We start from the raw sequence: 14,448 nt of genomic DNA on the forward strand, positions 1-14,448 counted from the left end.
CCCTGATGGTCAAAATGGGGATTTTCAATTCTTTAGCTATTGTCTTACAGCCACTTTCTATTTTGTGAAGTTCAACAATCTTTTGCTACGCATCAGAACTATATTCTGTGGTTTTATTTATTGTGATGGTTGATTAAGGGGATTTGGCCTTTGTGTTTCCTCATATTTAAACTCCTGTGAAACACGAAGTCATAGCTGGACAGTTTCATGTTCCTAGTCACCCTGGTGTACTAAAAAAGGTAAATATTAATGGGAATATACTTCAGAGATATTTTACTCGTAAAAAATTCTAGGGGTGCCAATAATTGTGGCCAACGTGTTTTGGAGAAAAACATTTATTTCATAATGTGATTTCCCCCCCACTGTCAATTCTTTTACTTCAATGAAAGGTTAGAATTTAGCAAATTTTTTGAATGAAAGATCAAAAGGATAAACGATGCAGATTTATTTTTTACAGCCAGTTTTGATCATATTTTCCAGGGGTGCCATTAATTGTGGAGGGCACTGTATATAGGATTTAATGTTATAAGCAGATTCTCAATTTAGAGGTCATTCTCTCAAATAAATTCACAAGGTGCATTCTGGGATGCTTTTTAAACACTACTGAAGGTGTTGGCATTTCAGTACAATTAATACTTATATTCATCAAGGACGCATTAAATCGATCAAAAGTGACAGTAAAGACATTTATAATGTTAGAAAAGATTCTGTTTCAGATAAACGCTATTCCTTTGAACTTTTTATTCATCAAAGAATCCTGGAAAAATAATTGTACATTACTAATTTCAATATTAATAATAATCATAAATGTTCCTTGATCATCAAATCATCATATTAGAGTGATTTCTGGAGGATCATGTGACACTGAAGACTGGAGTAATGATGCTGAACATTCAGCTTTGATCACAGGAATAAATTACACTTTACTGTATATTCACATAGAAAATTATGATTTACATTATAATAATATTTCATGGTTAATACTGTATTTTGATCAAATAAATGCAGCCTTGATGAGCAGAAGAGACTTTTTCAAACACATTCAAATAAAATTTTTGTGCTCTAAAAGATATAGTTAAAATATATCTTGGATGTTTTCTTTCCACTAGTCTGAAAAACACTTTCTGAAAAGCCCAACATCTCAGAGTTGTCAGATGACCTTACACTGTCCTTCATAAGACCCTGTTGATAGGAGGCCTCATTGAGTGTGTGTGTGTGTTCTCAGGGAGTGTGTGTCAGATACGGTGGGTCTGCTGGGCGAGGTGAGCCGGCATCAAGCGTGTGTGTGTCTGCGCTCGGCGCCTCTTCTGCAGGATCTGCAGGAATGGAGTCAGTGGGAGCTGGTGTTTCAGCACAACCTCGGCCCGATAAAGGACTTCATCGACAAGCACTGTGGTGGGTCGGCTCCCACACGCATGCTGCTGCTTCTTGTGTCATTTTATGCTTATTTTGATCATTCATATGTGACCCTGGACCACAAAGCCAGTCACATGGGTAAATTTGTTTTAAATTGAGATGTATACATAATCTGAAAGCTTATAATAAATAAGTTTTCCACTGATGTATGGTTTGTTAGGACAATATTTGGCTGAGATACAACTATTGGAAATCTGGAATCTGAGAGTGCAAAAAAATCTAAACATTGAGAAAATCGCCTTTAAAGTTGTGCATTCATGTTCTCTATTGTGCTGCATTCACTCACAAATATAAATGTTTTATATATTTACGGAAGGAAATTTAATAAATATCTTCATGGATCATGATCTTTACTTAATATCCTCATGACTTTTGGCATAGAAGAAAAATCGCTCATTTTGACCCATAACATGTATTGTTGGCTATTGCCACAGATATACCCGTGTGACTCGAGAGGTCCAGGGTCACAGAGTTCAATCATATAGTATATTTCAGTGTGCATCGTGCTCAATGCAATCACAAAGTGTCTTTACAAATACAAATATGTACAATTCTAAATATAAATTGTACTCCAGATTTGTTAAATTGTTTCAAAGGATATTTTTTTCCCCTTTAAAAAAAGAAAGAAAAAAAAGGAAAAGTTAAATAAAACAATTTTTTTATTAATAAGGGTAAAAAATAATGAAAAATCTAATCAAATAAAAAGATAACTATGTATATCCAGGGAGAGAACGTGTATAAGCAAGCTTCTTATTCTTGCTCAATGCAATCACAAATACAAAAATGTACAATTACTGAATTTGTTTTAAATATAAATTGTACTCCAGATTTATTAAATTGTTTCAAAGTATAAAAAAATAAAAATAAGGAAAAATGTAATAAAAAAAAATTAATAAGGATAAATAAATAAAAAAGTTGAACGTTACGTCGGATGACGACGAATGGGGTTTCGCTTAGAAAGCCTATCATCTTCGAGTATATAAAATGAGCCAATGGCAATGAAATGCCATGGGTCTGCGGAGTTCCAGCGGTACAGCGGAAGTGGCAGGGAGACGTAACGTCTCCGGTCCCTACTCAGGGAACGAGGGTTACATACGTAACCGAGACGTTCCCTTTAGTAGTCACTCCGAGTTACGTCGGATGACGACGAATGGGGTCCCCAGTCTAATCACGCCACCTTGGCTGTCTTCCAGTGCCCTGCGTAAGTCTGAGCTCCCTGTCGTGAGACTAGCACGGACGAAGGAGTCCTACTTAACACAGGATTACCAAGGTACACTGAGAAGCATATCTCAGTGGAAATATGCCAACATGCCCAACCCGAAGGGGGGGACTTGGAATACACATATGACCCCGAAGGGCTGCATATGGAGTAACACTGGGGTGTCCAGCCGCAGGTGGAATATTTCAACCCCAGGGGTGGCAAGGTGGCTTGCCGAGGGAAAGACACATGCTCAAAGAGGCTTACAGTGGAAATACACATGTGGGGGTCGCCCAGAGGGGAAACCATGCACATGGAGGCACCTAGCCAAGCGCGAAAGCTGCCGGTGGCATAACTCTGGCGTTGACGTCGATAGTGCTGGAGGAGACTCAGGGCTTATTAGGCTCACCTGAGGAAAATATCGCACATATCCCATCCGTGGAGAGGAATGGCGAGCAAGCGACGACACCTGAGCAGAATCTAGTACCGGCTAGCTGAAGCGAGTACATGAGAAGAAATTGGCTCCACTCTGAGATTGTAGAATCTCGCGAATGTGTTAGGTGTCGCCCAACCTGCAGCTCTGCAAATGTCTGTTAGCGAGGCGCCATGCGCTAAAGCCCAAGAGGATGCCACACTCCAAGTGGAGTGGGCCGTCACAGCAAGGGGGCACGGTCGACCTTGCTGCTGGTATGCCAAAGCAATGGCGTCCACTATCCAGTGAGACAACCTTTGCTTGGAGAGAGCATTTCCCTTCAGCTTCCCACCATAACAGACAAAGAGCTGGTCTGAGGTCCTGAAACACTGCGTTCTGTCTACGTAAGCCCGGAGGGCGCGTACTGGACAGAGCAGTGCCAAGGCTGGGTCTGCCTCCTCCAAGGGCAGCGCTTGCAGGTTCACCACCTGGTCTCGAAAGGGAGTGGTAGGCACCTTGGGCACATATCCAGGCCGGGGTCTCAGGATCACATGAGAGTTAGCCGGCCCAAACTCCAGGCACGCTTCGTCAACCGAAAATGCCTGCAGGTCCCCTACCCTCTTGATGGAGGCCAATGCAACCAGGAGCGCTGTCTTCATTGACAGGAACTTAAGCTCCACTGATTGCAGAGGCTCAAAGGGAGCACTCTGCAGGGCAGTTAAAACCACTGAGAGGTCCCAAGAGGGTACGAGGGGAGGACGAGGAGGATTCAGTCCCCTCGCTCCCCTCAGGAACCTGATGATCAGGTCGTGCTTTCCCAGAGACTTACCATCAACTGCGTCGTGATGTGCGGCAATGGCGGCAACATACACTTTCAGGGTGGAGGGAGACAGCCTTCGCTCCAACCCTTCTTGCAGGAAGGAAAGCACAACACTGATCGGGCATTTCGTGGGGTCTTGTTGTTTTGAAGAACACTAGTTGACGAAGAGGTTCCACTTCAACGCATAGGCATGTCTCATGGATGATGCTCTAGCGGAAGTTATGGTAGCCACCACCGCTGGTGGTAGGGTACTCAAACCTGCCTCGTCCCGTCCAGGAGCCACACGTGGAGGTTCCAAAGATCGGGACGAGGGTGCCATAGGGTGCCCCGTCCCTGAGAAAGCAGGTCCTTCCTCAGAGGGATTGGCCAGGGAGGTGCTGTCGCGAGGAGAACTAGTTCTGGGAACCAGGTGCGGTTGTGCCAATACGGGACAACCAAAATGACCTGCTCCTCGTCCTCCCTGATCTTGCGCAAGGTCTGTGCAAGAAGGCTCACTTGGGGAAACGCATACTTGCGGAGGCCCCGCGGCCAGCTGTGTGCCAGTGCATCCGTGCCGAGCGTGCCCTCGGTCAGGGAATAAAACAGGTCGCAGTGGGACGAGTCGTGGGAGGCAAACAGATCTACCTGTGCGTCCCCGAACTGATCCCAAATCAGCTGAACCGACTGGGGATGGAGTCTCCATTCTCCAGCGAGAGGCCGAAGCCGAGACAGCTCGTTGGCCACCCGGTTCAGGTCTCCCGGGATATAAATGGCTCGAAGCGACCTCAGATGCTTCTAACTCCATATGAGGAGGTGGCGGGCGAGTTGCGACATACGGCAGGAGCGCAGACCACCTTGTCGGTTGATTTACGCTACTGTCGCTGTATTGTCTGATCGGACTAATACGTGCTGGCTCCTGAGCAACGCACGGAAGCGATGCAGGGCGAGACGTATAGCCAGCAACTCGAGGCAATTGACATGCCAAAGGCGCTGGGGTCCTGTCCATTGCACATGGCGCCCCAGCCCGTGGTGGAGGCATCTGTTGATACAACAACATGCCTGGAAACTCGTTCTAAGGGCACTCCGGCCCGAAGAAAACTGAGGTTCGTCCACGGGGTGAAGATCTGACGGCAGGTCGGAGTCACTGGGACTCGGATCGTGCAGTGTTGCAATGCCCACCTCGGGACTCGATCGCGAAGCCAAAGCTGAAACCATGGCATGGCGTGCAGTGAGGAGGCTGCCTGCCCCGCAGCTCTATAGGCCTTCGCCACAAGCATGGAGGAGAACCTACAGGCCTTGGAGGGGTGCTTAGGGTCGCCGCGGGAAGAAGCACTCTGAGGACATAGTTGCATAGTCCCTTTGGCAGCCGCCTGATTGAGAGGAGGAAAGGCGGAGGAGGCCGCCGAGCAATCACGGGAAGACAAGGGTGCCTTCCAGGACCTCGTGACCTCCTCATGCACGTCCGGGAAGAAAGGCATTGGGGTTGGACGCTGACGGGGATCAGCGGCCGCACCCCAAAACCAATCATCCAGCCGCGAGCGCACTGGACCGGGTGGCGGAGACCACTCAAGGCCAATGGCCGCAGCTGCCCGGGAAAGCATGGCCGTCAGCTCGGGATCAGACACGGACAATGCTGGCACACCCGAAGGTGGCAGCACAGCCGAATCCTCACTTCCCGAGGACTCACACCCACCTTGTGATGCCGCGATCGACATCTCATCTTCATCTGGAGCGCCGAATGATACCCGCGGCACGCCGAGAGACTGTACCGCGAGCTCATTCGGAACGCTCACGGGTTGCACTGTGCTTGAGGGGGGTGTGGAGCGTGGAATAGTCGGCGCTTTGTTCCACAACGTAACCCTCAGTTCACCCTGGCCGTCAGCCGAAGTACCAGCTCTCGCGGAGCTCGTAGATCGGGGTGCGGATGAGGGGACTCTCCCTCTAACAAGATCATTGAGTCTCGAACGCAACAGCGTGATGGTCATGTTCCCGCAATGGGAACATGACTCATCCACAAACGCTGCCTTAGCGTGGTCAACGCCCAGACACGCAAGACAGCGATTGTGCCCATCAGAATCAGAAATGATGCGACCGCAACCAGAAGTGCACGGGCGAGACATCTTTAAAAAGACGTGCCGCGTGCAATGCTCTTTTGTGAAAGGAGATTTCTCCGCAAGTGTTGAAGCGACCAGGGAGATGAACACACAAACACTGGCAAATCACTGCACAGATAAGCAGGGAATGTGCACTCGCTGGAACTCGCTGTCACACCAACACCTGGAGAGAGGCTCGTCTCGAAGAGAAATAGAGATGAACTCAGAATTGGCTGTGAAGTGAATGAACTTGGCTCCGAAGCAAAAACATATCTGCATGTTGCCAGCGTACTTCCTTATATACCTCCAGGGTGGGGCGGAGCTACGCTATGCAAATTCCGCAGACCCATGGCATTTCATTGCCATTGGCTTGTTTTATATACTCGAAGATGATAGGCTTTCTAAGCGAAACCCCATTCGTCGTCATCCGACGTAACTCGGAGTGACCACGAAAGGGAACTATGTACATCCAGGGAGACAACATGTGTATAAGCTTCTTAAATTTTATTTATTTATTTGTTTATTTGTCAGGGACAATGCAAAAGAGACACATTGTAACACGTTACAATGACCTGAACGGATGTGTTGCATATAGGGTTTCTAGCTGAAGCTAATTTGCAACCCCTGTCCCTGGTTAGGCTACATACATCACCATTACCAAGAGAACAGAAACAACAATAAAAAAATAACAAAAACACAACATTATATACATATATCTGTGTATGTGTGTGTGTGTGCGTCTATCTCTCCAGCCGTATGTACATGTCCATTTATAAGTGCGTCTGCACAGTGACATAATCAGTGATCACAGATTTGGTTTTGTTTCAGCCAGTGTTTCACCTTTTCTGTAAATGGTTTCAGATTGGTTTGTGTTTTTATTTCTGTTGGTAGGGCATTCCAAAAATGTATCCATTTTACAGAGAAAGATGACTGACCGAAAGTGGTTTTGCGCTGTGCCACCCTGCAGTTGCCATTTGCTGATCCCCTAGTGGTGATTCTATTAGTATTTGTTTTTGTCACATATGGACAAAGTACAGCTGGTGCGAGATTATTCACACATTTAAAAATTAATTTGATAAAAGAGAACTTAATTAAACTATCATAACTAAGCAAATTATACTTTTTCAGTATTATACAATGATGCCATTTTGTTTGTTTTTGATCCATTATTTTCAGTGCTAGTTTATATAGTGAAATAATGGGTTTAACAGTTGACTGTGAAGCCTGGCTCCATACAGTAACACAATAAGAAAGATGGGAAAATATCATGGCATCCATAAACAGTTGAGCTGCCTTGAGGGGTGTAGCTGCCTTGTTTTAGAATGATGTCTAATCATTCTAAAACAGTTAAAATTAGTCTTTACAGTTTTGCATAGTTTTTTAACATGTTTATCAAATTTAAGTTAGGGGTCCAAAATTACACCTAGGAATTTAAAATCATTGACTTCCTCTATTTCCTCTTGATTTATTCTAATTATAAGCTTTTCTTTTGCTTTCCTTCTCATTGAAAACACATTGACAAAGTCTTTTTCAAATTCAGAGTTAAGTGATTGTTTTTAAGCCATAGGGACACTCCCTCCATTTCGCTAGTTAATATATCTGCTGCTACACAAGGGGTTTTAGCTGATACACAAATAATTGTGTCATCAGCATACATGTGACATTCAGCTTTTTTACAACATGATGGTAAGTCGTTCATGTATAAGCTGAAGAGCAGAGGCCCCAAAATCGAGTCTTGTGGAATTCCCATTGTAGATTGTCGGGGGGTTGAATATTCTGCATTGATTTTTACACACTGCTCTCTTGATTCGAGATATGATGCAAACCTGCCAGTTGCTTGCTCAAAAAAATTAAAAGTACTTAGTTTGTTTAAAAGCACTTCATGATTCACAGTATCAAAAGCCTGTTTAAGATCTATGAACACTGCTCCAACTACATTACCCTTATCTAATGAAGACTTGATGTTTTCAGAAAGGTAGCAGTTGGCCATTTCAGTTGAATACCCTGGTCTAAATGCAAATTGTTTAGGATAAATAAGTCCTAAGAACTGGTAAGATAGAGATTGGTCTATAATTGCTTACTTGATCTGGTGCACCAGCCTTCAAAATTGGCGTTATGACTGATGTTTTCCAGGTTTGTGGAAATGTACCTACTCTAATGGAGAGGTTTATCATATGTGTTATTGGTTTAATCAGAGTGGAGTTGTGTGTTTTAATAACAGCAATATCCAACCCAAACCAATCCTTTGCCTTTGAATTATTTAATTTATTAATTATTTTAGCAGCTTTCTCTTGGTCAACTTCCTTAATATAAAAGGGCTGAAAAGAGTCTGTTATATTAGCCTGTGATAGTATTACTGTTTCAAAATTTTGAGCAAGCTCCTCCACTGATTGAATGAAATAGTTATTAAATTCATTTGCGATTTCTGTACTGTCAGTGCTAATCACTCCATTTACTTCCAACTCCGTTATTAATTTTCGTTGTCTGGGCTTAAGTTTAGTAAAACACTGTTAAGGTGTTTCCAAAGAGAAATACTATCAGTTGTGTAAAGTATGTGGTTTTTGCCAAGCGCAATTCCCTAACAACCCGATTTCTTAATCCCTTAAAAAAAAGGAGGTCCGTAATTAATTTAGTGGACATTGAATTTTTCAATGCAAGATCCCTTTTTTCATTAACTGGCGAATATCATTATTCAGCCAGGGTAAAGAGCTTCTTCTTTGTGTACACTTAACTGTTTTTGTATATTTCTTAAGTCCTGTGAGTGTTTTCATCATAATATTACAACTATTATCTACCTCCATTCTAATCAATATTATTTAATTCGTTATCAAAGTGTTGCTTTTGATTTTTGGGAATGACTACATTCCCTAGTTTAGGCCTATTGAAGAATAACACATTTTAAGAATCTATTTCAAATATGCTTCCGTACATAACATCATGGTAAAGAATATTATATTTAGATTTTAAGATCTCAGCAAAGTTGCAATTCCTGTTCTCTCCTTATTGTCTTTAATGGCTCTTGGAGCCCCAGTTTCACTCAGACTGATGAATCCCATCAGTCTGAGTGAAACTGGGGCTCCAAGAGCCATTAAAGACAATAAGGAGAGAACAGGAATTGCAACTTTGCTGAGATCTTAACCTTAAAATCTAAATATAATATTCTTATAATATTCTAGCACACAAATGATTCACTGAGAATCTCACCTTTTGTTCTGCAAATGGCCTTTCAGAGCCCAAATGGCCTTTCAGAGCCCAAATGGCTCTTGGAGCCTTATGCTGATTGAATTAGGATTGGCCAGATCCTCAGTCTAGGGCAGGGGTCGGCAAGTAACTTTGTCCGCGGGCCAATATTTTTTTTAGCCAGTAGATGGCGGGCCAGCTACACGGAGTAGGCCTATGGATGTAAATTAAATACTCTTAATGAACTCTGTCTCACCTCCCATTTCAATAGCAATCACAATGGAATGGAATCGAATCGAATAGCAATCATGCTTGATTTGCTTACAGTCCGACTTTTGGACTTTATTCCTTTTTTTTGTTATTATTTATTCGGGACAAACACATACACACCTAAGGTTTAAGGAGGTCTGCGCAGGACTGTTTTTTTTTTTTTTTTTTTTTGAAAATATAATGAATAGAATATAGAATATAATGCATAGTGCTAGTAGGCCTAAGTTTATTAGTCACATTCTTCCACTTGAGTAAACTTAGAATGAACTATCGCTACTATATATATATATATATATATATATATATATATGAGCAATCGCAATGGAATCGCAATATATATATATATTATATACGATATATATATATATATATATATATATATAAATGAGCAAAACTTGGCCACTAAATATTTAATATTCAATTATTTTAATGATCACAATTAAAATTTTAATTTTATTCAATTGAACAAGCGCAACATTCAGCATTCAATCAAATATTCTAAAAGATATATTATTAATTATAATGTTATTTCAATATTTCAAGTTATTAATAAACTAGTGTTTTCTGACCGTGTCGACTGCAAAGATGAAGTTAACGATCGCCATCTCGGTAGTGAACGCGCCTATAGAGAAATGCACATCATGGATTACATAATCAGAGAGTAGCCTTTTTCTTTTCGTTTTGAATTATTTTGTTTAAAGACATTTCAAGCTTTGTGTATTTGATGTATTTCTCATGTCTGTGTGAGGCATACGCTGAGTTTCGGTTAAGTTAGGATGAGATGCGCTCCAGTTCACGTGCAATGCAATTGACCGCGCGGGCGCCTCCACGATTATATTTTCTCTTATATTTGCTTCTTATTTATTAAATCAAGGCAATTGGTTGATGAAAAATTGATTAAAATTAAGATACAATTTATACAAAACGAAATTCACTTTAAAGAAAGGCTTTCTACAAAACTTAATGAAGTGGTCAAAATCTTGTCTGACCCACTCCATGTCTCTCGATATTGTAATGATGTGGAGGACGCAGTAAGATCCAATTGCAGCTTTATTAGAATAATCAACAGGCAGGATAAATCAGGGGCAGACAGAACAATGGAGATAATCTCAGAGCAGAAACAGAAAACAGGCAAGGGTCGAGGCAGGCGGCAGGAATCACAGTCCAATGAACAATCCGGGTCAAGACAGGCAGCAGAAGAATCAGAAGTCGGTATAAACAATCCAAGGTCAGTAACAGTTCAGCAAACACAGGGAAAACGCTCAGAAATTGTACGCCGGGGCAATGCAATACTTCGCAGAGAAGTGGAGTGTGGAAGTGGCTTTTATGTGTGTGTGTGTGTGAATGAGGTGCAGGTGTGTGTAATCAGTGCAGTGCAGGTGTATGAAGTAATCAGTCCAGGTAGATGCAGGATGGGAAATGTAGTCTGTGAGTGAATATGATAGTCCGGTGTGGAGTGCCCTCTGGTGGCTCTCAAGGGCACTCCAGCTGGTGACCGTTACAGATATATAGCGCATCCATATCTTACTCGTGCTTTTCACTTTTCATAAATCAACATAAATGGAAAAAAAAAAAACATTATAATATTTTAACAAATATGAAACTAAATGTGCTTATTTAACCCATTTGTGCCCAAATTTTTCCGAATGGTTTCATGCATATAATCCTGTTAATAGTGTCCTATGTGAACATGTTCTGCATTTATTTTCCCCAGGTTTTTTTTTTCTTTCTTGAAAATCATATTTGAATGTGCGGCAACTATAGTTGCCGGTGGGCAAATATGTTGTATGCACCCCTTCAATGTAAAATATGAATAGGAGGAGAACATTTGGCATTTATCTCAAAATAACTGCTTTCAACAGATCAATCTTTATTCATAAACAAATTTATTATGTATAAAAGTCGAAGAACATTTGATGCAGACCCCCAAAAAAACTGCATCTAGCTTATAATCTCTTGAATATGAAAACACAACAAATCCATTTGCCTTAACCATTGTGCGCTGTTCAGGGTCTTTTTGACCCACATTTCTGACTTTCATTCATGGGGATAACATGGATAATTTGACATGATTAAGTGTTTTTAAAAGATTTTTGCCAATCTTTTGGAAAATGCTGTTCTAAAAGTAACAATTTATCACTTTAACCAGTAGATGGCTGCAGAGCACCACTATTTGCTATTTGCTTTTTGACTAACTGAAAGACATCTTTTCACAAGTTTTTCCAGTTGTACTCATATCTACATACAATGAAATCACAATTATAATAATAAAAGTAACTTTTTGTCAAAGTTTAGGCACTCTTTGTACTGAAAAAAAATCTGTTTTTCAGTAATGTTATATTATGATTAGAATCAAATGAATTTGATCAATGGACAAAATTCATCCTCAAAATCAGAAACAACACAGAACACACATAGACAGAAATGAAGTGGCACACTTTAAATTTGTAGAATTATATGAAAAACAGATGTTTGAAATAAATGATAAACTCTAAAATCTCCAACTGATTCTAATCATAATGGAACATTATTGAAAAACTGATTTTTTTTTCAGTACAAAAACTGCCAAACTTTGACAGAAAGTAACTTTTATTGTTATAATTGTGATTTCATTATATGTAGATATGAATCTAACTGGAAAAACTTGTGAAAAGATGTCTTTCAGTTTGAAACTTTTAGTACTTTTAGAGCTCTGCAGCCATCTACTTTTTTTACTTTTAAAACTGCATTTTCCAAGATTTGGCCAAAAATCTTACACTAAACCATGTCAAATTATCCATGTTATCCCCATGAATGAAAGTTAGAAATGTGGGTATTTTATAAGGCAAATTTTTGGAGAATTTTTATTTTCTTTTTTTGAACATTTTGTGGAGTAAAAATGTCCAAATGTAGAGTAAAAACATTAATAAACTGAGTAAAATTACATTTGTTTAAAATATATATATTGTTACAAAATAACATTTTGTTGCCTTGGGTCTCTCAGATCCAAACAGCCTGACTGTAAACCGCAAACGAACAGCGCACAAGGGTTAAAGTTGTGGAACATAGTGCAGAACAAAGTGCAGCCATAGCAGGGCATTGTGTATCAAAAAGTTAAATGAAAATAAATAAATACAAATAAATAGAATGAAGAAAAAAATATATCTATATAGAGATGTCATTTAAAGGGTTACGTTATGTTTATGCACTAAACAAGACCAATAAACTTGATTTATTAACCTATTAACACAGTATACCCCATTTTCCCATGATATATGTACTTACAAGGCATTTGCCCACCGGCAACTATAGTTGCCGCTTGGACTTTTGACTAAGTATACAAAAAACTATAGATCTCTTGTAAGATTTGTTTTGTTTGGCTGATTCTAGAGACCTTCATGATTATGTAGATATATATATGTCAACAAAAAATACTTATTAGTAACATGAAAATGACCTTTCTTTGGGAGGGTTTGCCTTCGCCCTGCTTCCTGGAAATAGGGGTAGGAAGTTGACAGCCTCATGTGACAGGGAGGAAGTGAATACCTTTTTTTTTTCTTGAAATCCTTTATTTGGTTGTTTGCTTGCATTTCATTGAGAAATAAAACATGGACAACATCTAGAAAAATATTTACAAAAGGAAAATGACAACCATGTACTGCGGCAACTATAGTTGCCGGTGGGCTTAAATGGGTTAATGGCTACAACAAGCCTACAGACTCTCTATTTGTATAAATTGCTGCACATTCATTTAATTCAGAATTTTGCACACACAAGTTGAAAGGCATTTGTTCAAATCAAGTTCACGGATAATTGTGCGTGCATTTATTAATCATTATGATACTAAAATCATAAAGTAGGCTATGCTATGTACAAAAAATCAGATGAGCCCAGAATATGAATGCAACGTTTAATTTAATTTAATTTAAATGTATTATTATATTATTGTATTTATTTATGAAATACAATAAACGTACAAATAAATATCGGAAATGTCGTCCAGTTTTCTAATACTATTATTTGATGACAACAATAAATTTTTAAAACAAAATACAGCCATTTCTGCTTTTTTTCTTTTAACCCTCTGGGGACCAAGCTGTTTTTGGGGCCCTTGAGATGTTCTGACATGCTCTGACATTTGTGCTTTTTTCAGTTATTTATAAACATGTTAATGGCAAAGGTGTAAATTCACTCTATATAGCACAAACAGGCCTACCATAATATGCGAGCAACATGTATGTAGATGTTTGTATTTTTAAGAGAATAATGTTTATGCGTGGTTATTGGAAAAAATAAAAATGAAAGTTGCTGAAATAAGACCACAAAACTCATACAAAATATGTGCCCACAAGACTTTTGACTAATGGATGTTTTCTCTTCGAGTTCTAGCTTCAAAATTATGTGAAAATAGTCTTGCTTTATCGTTCACAAAAAAAAATACATTGATTTAAATGGTGTAAAACAGGTTTTGCTTGGAAAGCCAATATGCGAGGGGGAGGAGTAGTTTACACCTTAGTCCCACCCACTCTGCATAATGACTCTGCATAATTAGCCATTCATTCAGGTGTGACACTGACTGAGCCACAATGCAAGGACAAAATATATATTTTGAAGAAGACTTATATTGACCATTTAAGATTTTGCTTACATCTATCTTGTAAATATGTTTTGCTATTTTATTAAAAAGGTTACAATTACAACAATAATTACAATTTCAGCAATATTTCTGCAAAAAAGTACTCTTTCTTTGTAAAAAAAAAAAAAAGATTATAGGCCTACATTTTATCATATGTATTCATTAGTTTGAATATAGCCAACATTGGAACATCTTAGTCTATGACTTTATTTTTGACAAAATAGTATTTTATATATATGAGCAGAAAAGCTTATTTGATGTGACAGTATATTCTACAGTAAAAACTGTACCCAAATCTAGTCAACAAAATGTTGTCTTTCATACTTCGCCTGACTGTAACGTTGTTTTTATGAAATATTAGGGCATAGCCTATAAATGTTAATTTGCAGTTTAATACGTTGCTTATACAAATACATTTTATTTCAACATATTTCAGTCGATTTTTACTCATCTCAGTAGGCTATA

At 39.7% G+C, this 14,448-nt stretch overlaps 1 protein-coding gene across 1 annotated transcript in view; it reads left to right on the top strand.

Annotated features, from left to right (window-relative positions):
- LOC311284941 (uncharacterized protein) overlaps positions 1 to 14,448 on the top strand; it is a 227,028-nt gene that overhangs the window by 185,291 nt on the left and 27,289 nt on the right. The window contains exon 23 of the mRNA XM_084400254.1: positions 1,226 to 1,395. Coding sequence (XP_084256380.1) covers positions 1,226 to 1,395 — 170 coding nt within the window. The remainder of the gene's footprint in view (positions 1 to 1,225; positions 1,396 to 14,448) is intronic.

The sequence above is a fragment of the Rutilus rutilus genome (genome assembly GCF_951802725.1).
Source record: "Rutilus rutilus genome assembly, chromosome: 25".
Taxonomy (NCBI): domain Eukaryota; kingdom Metazoa; phylum Chordata; class Actinopteri; order Cypriniformes; family Leuciscidae; genus Rutilus; species Rutilus rutilus.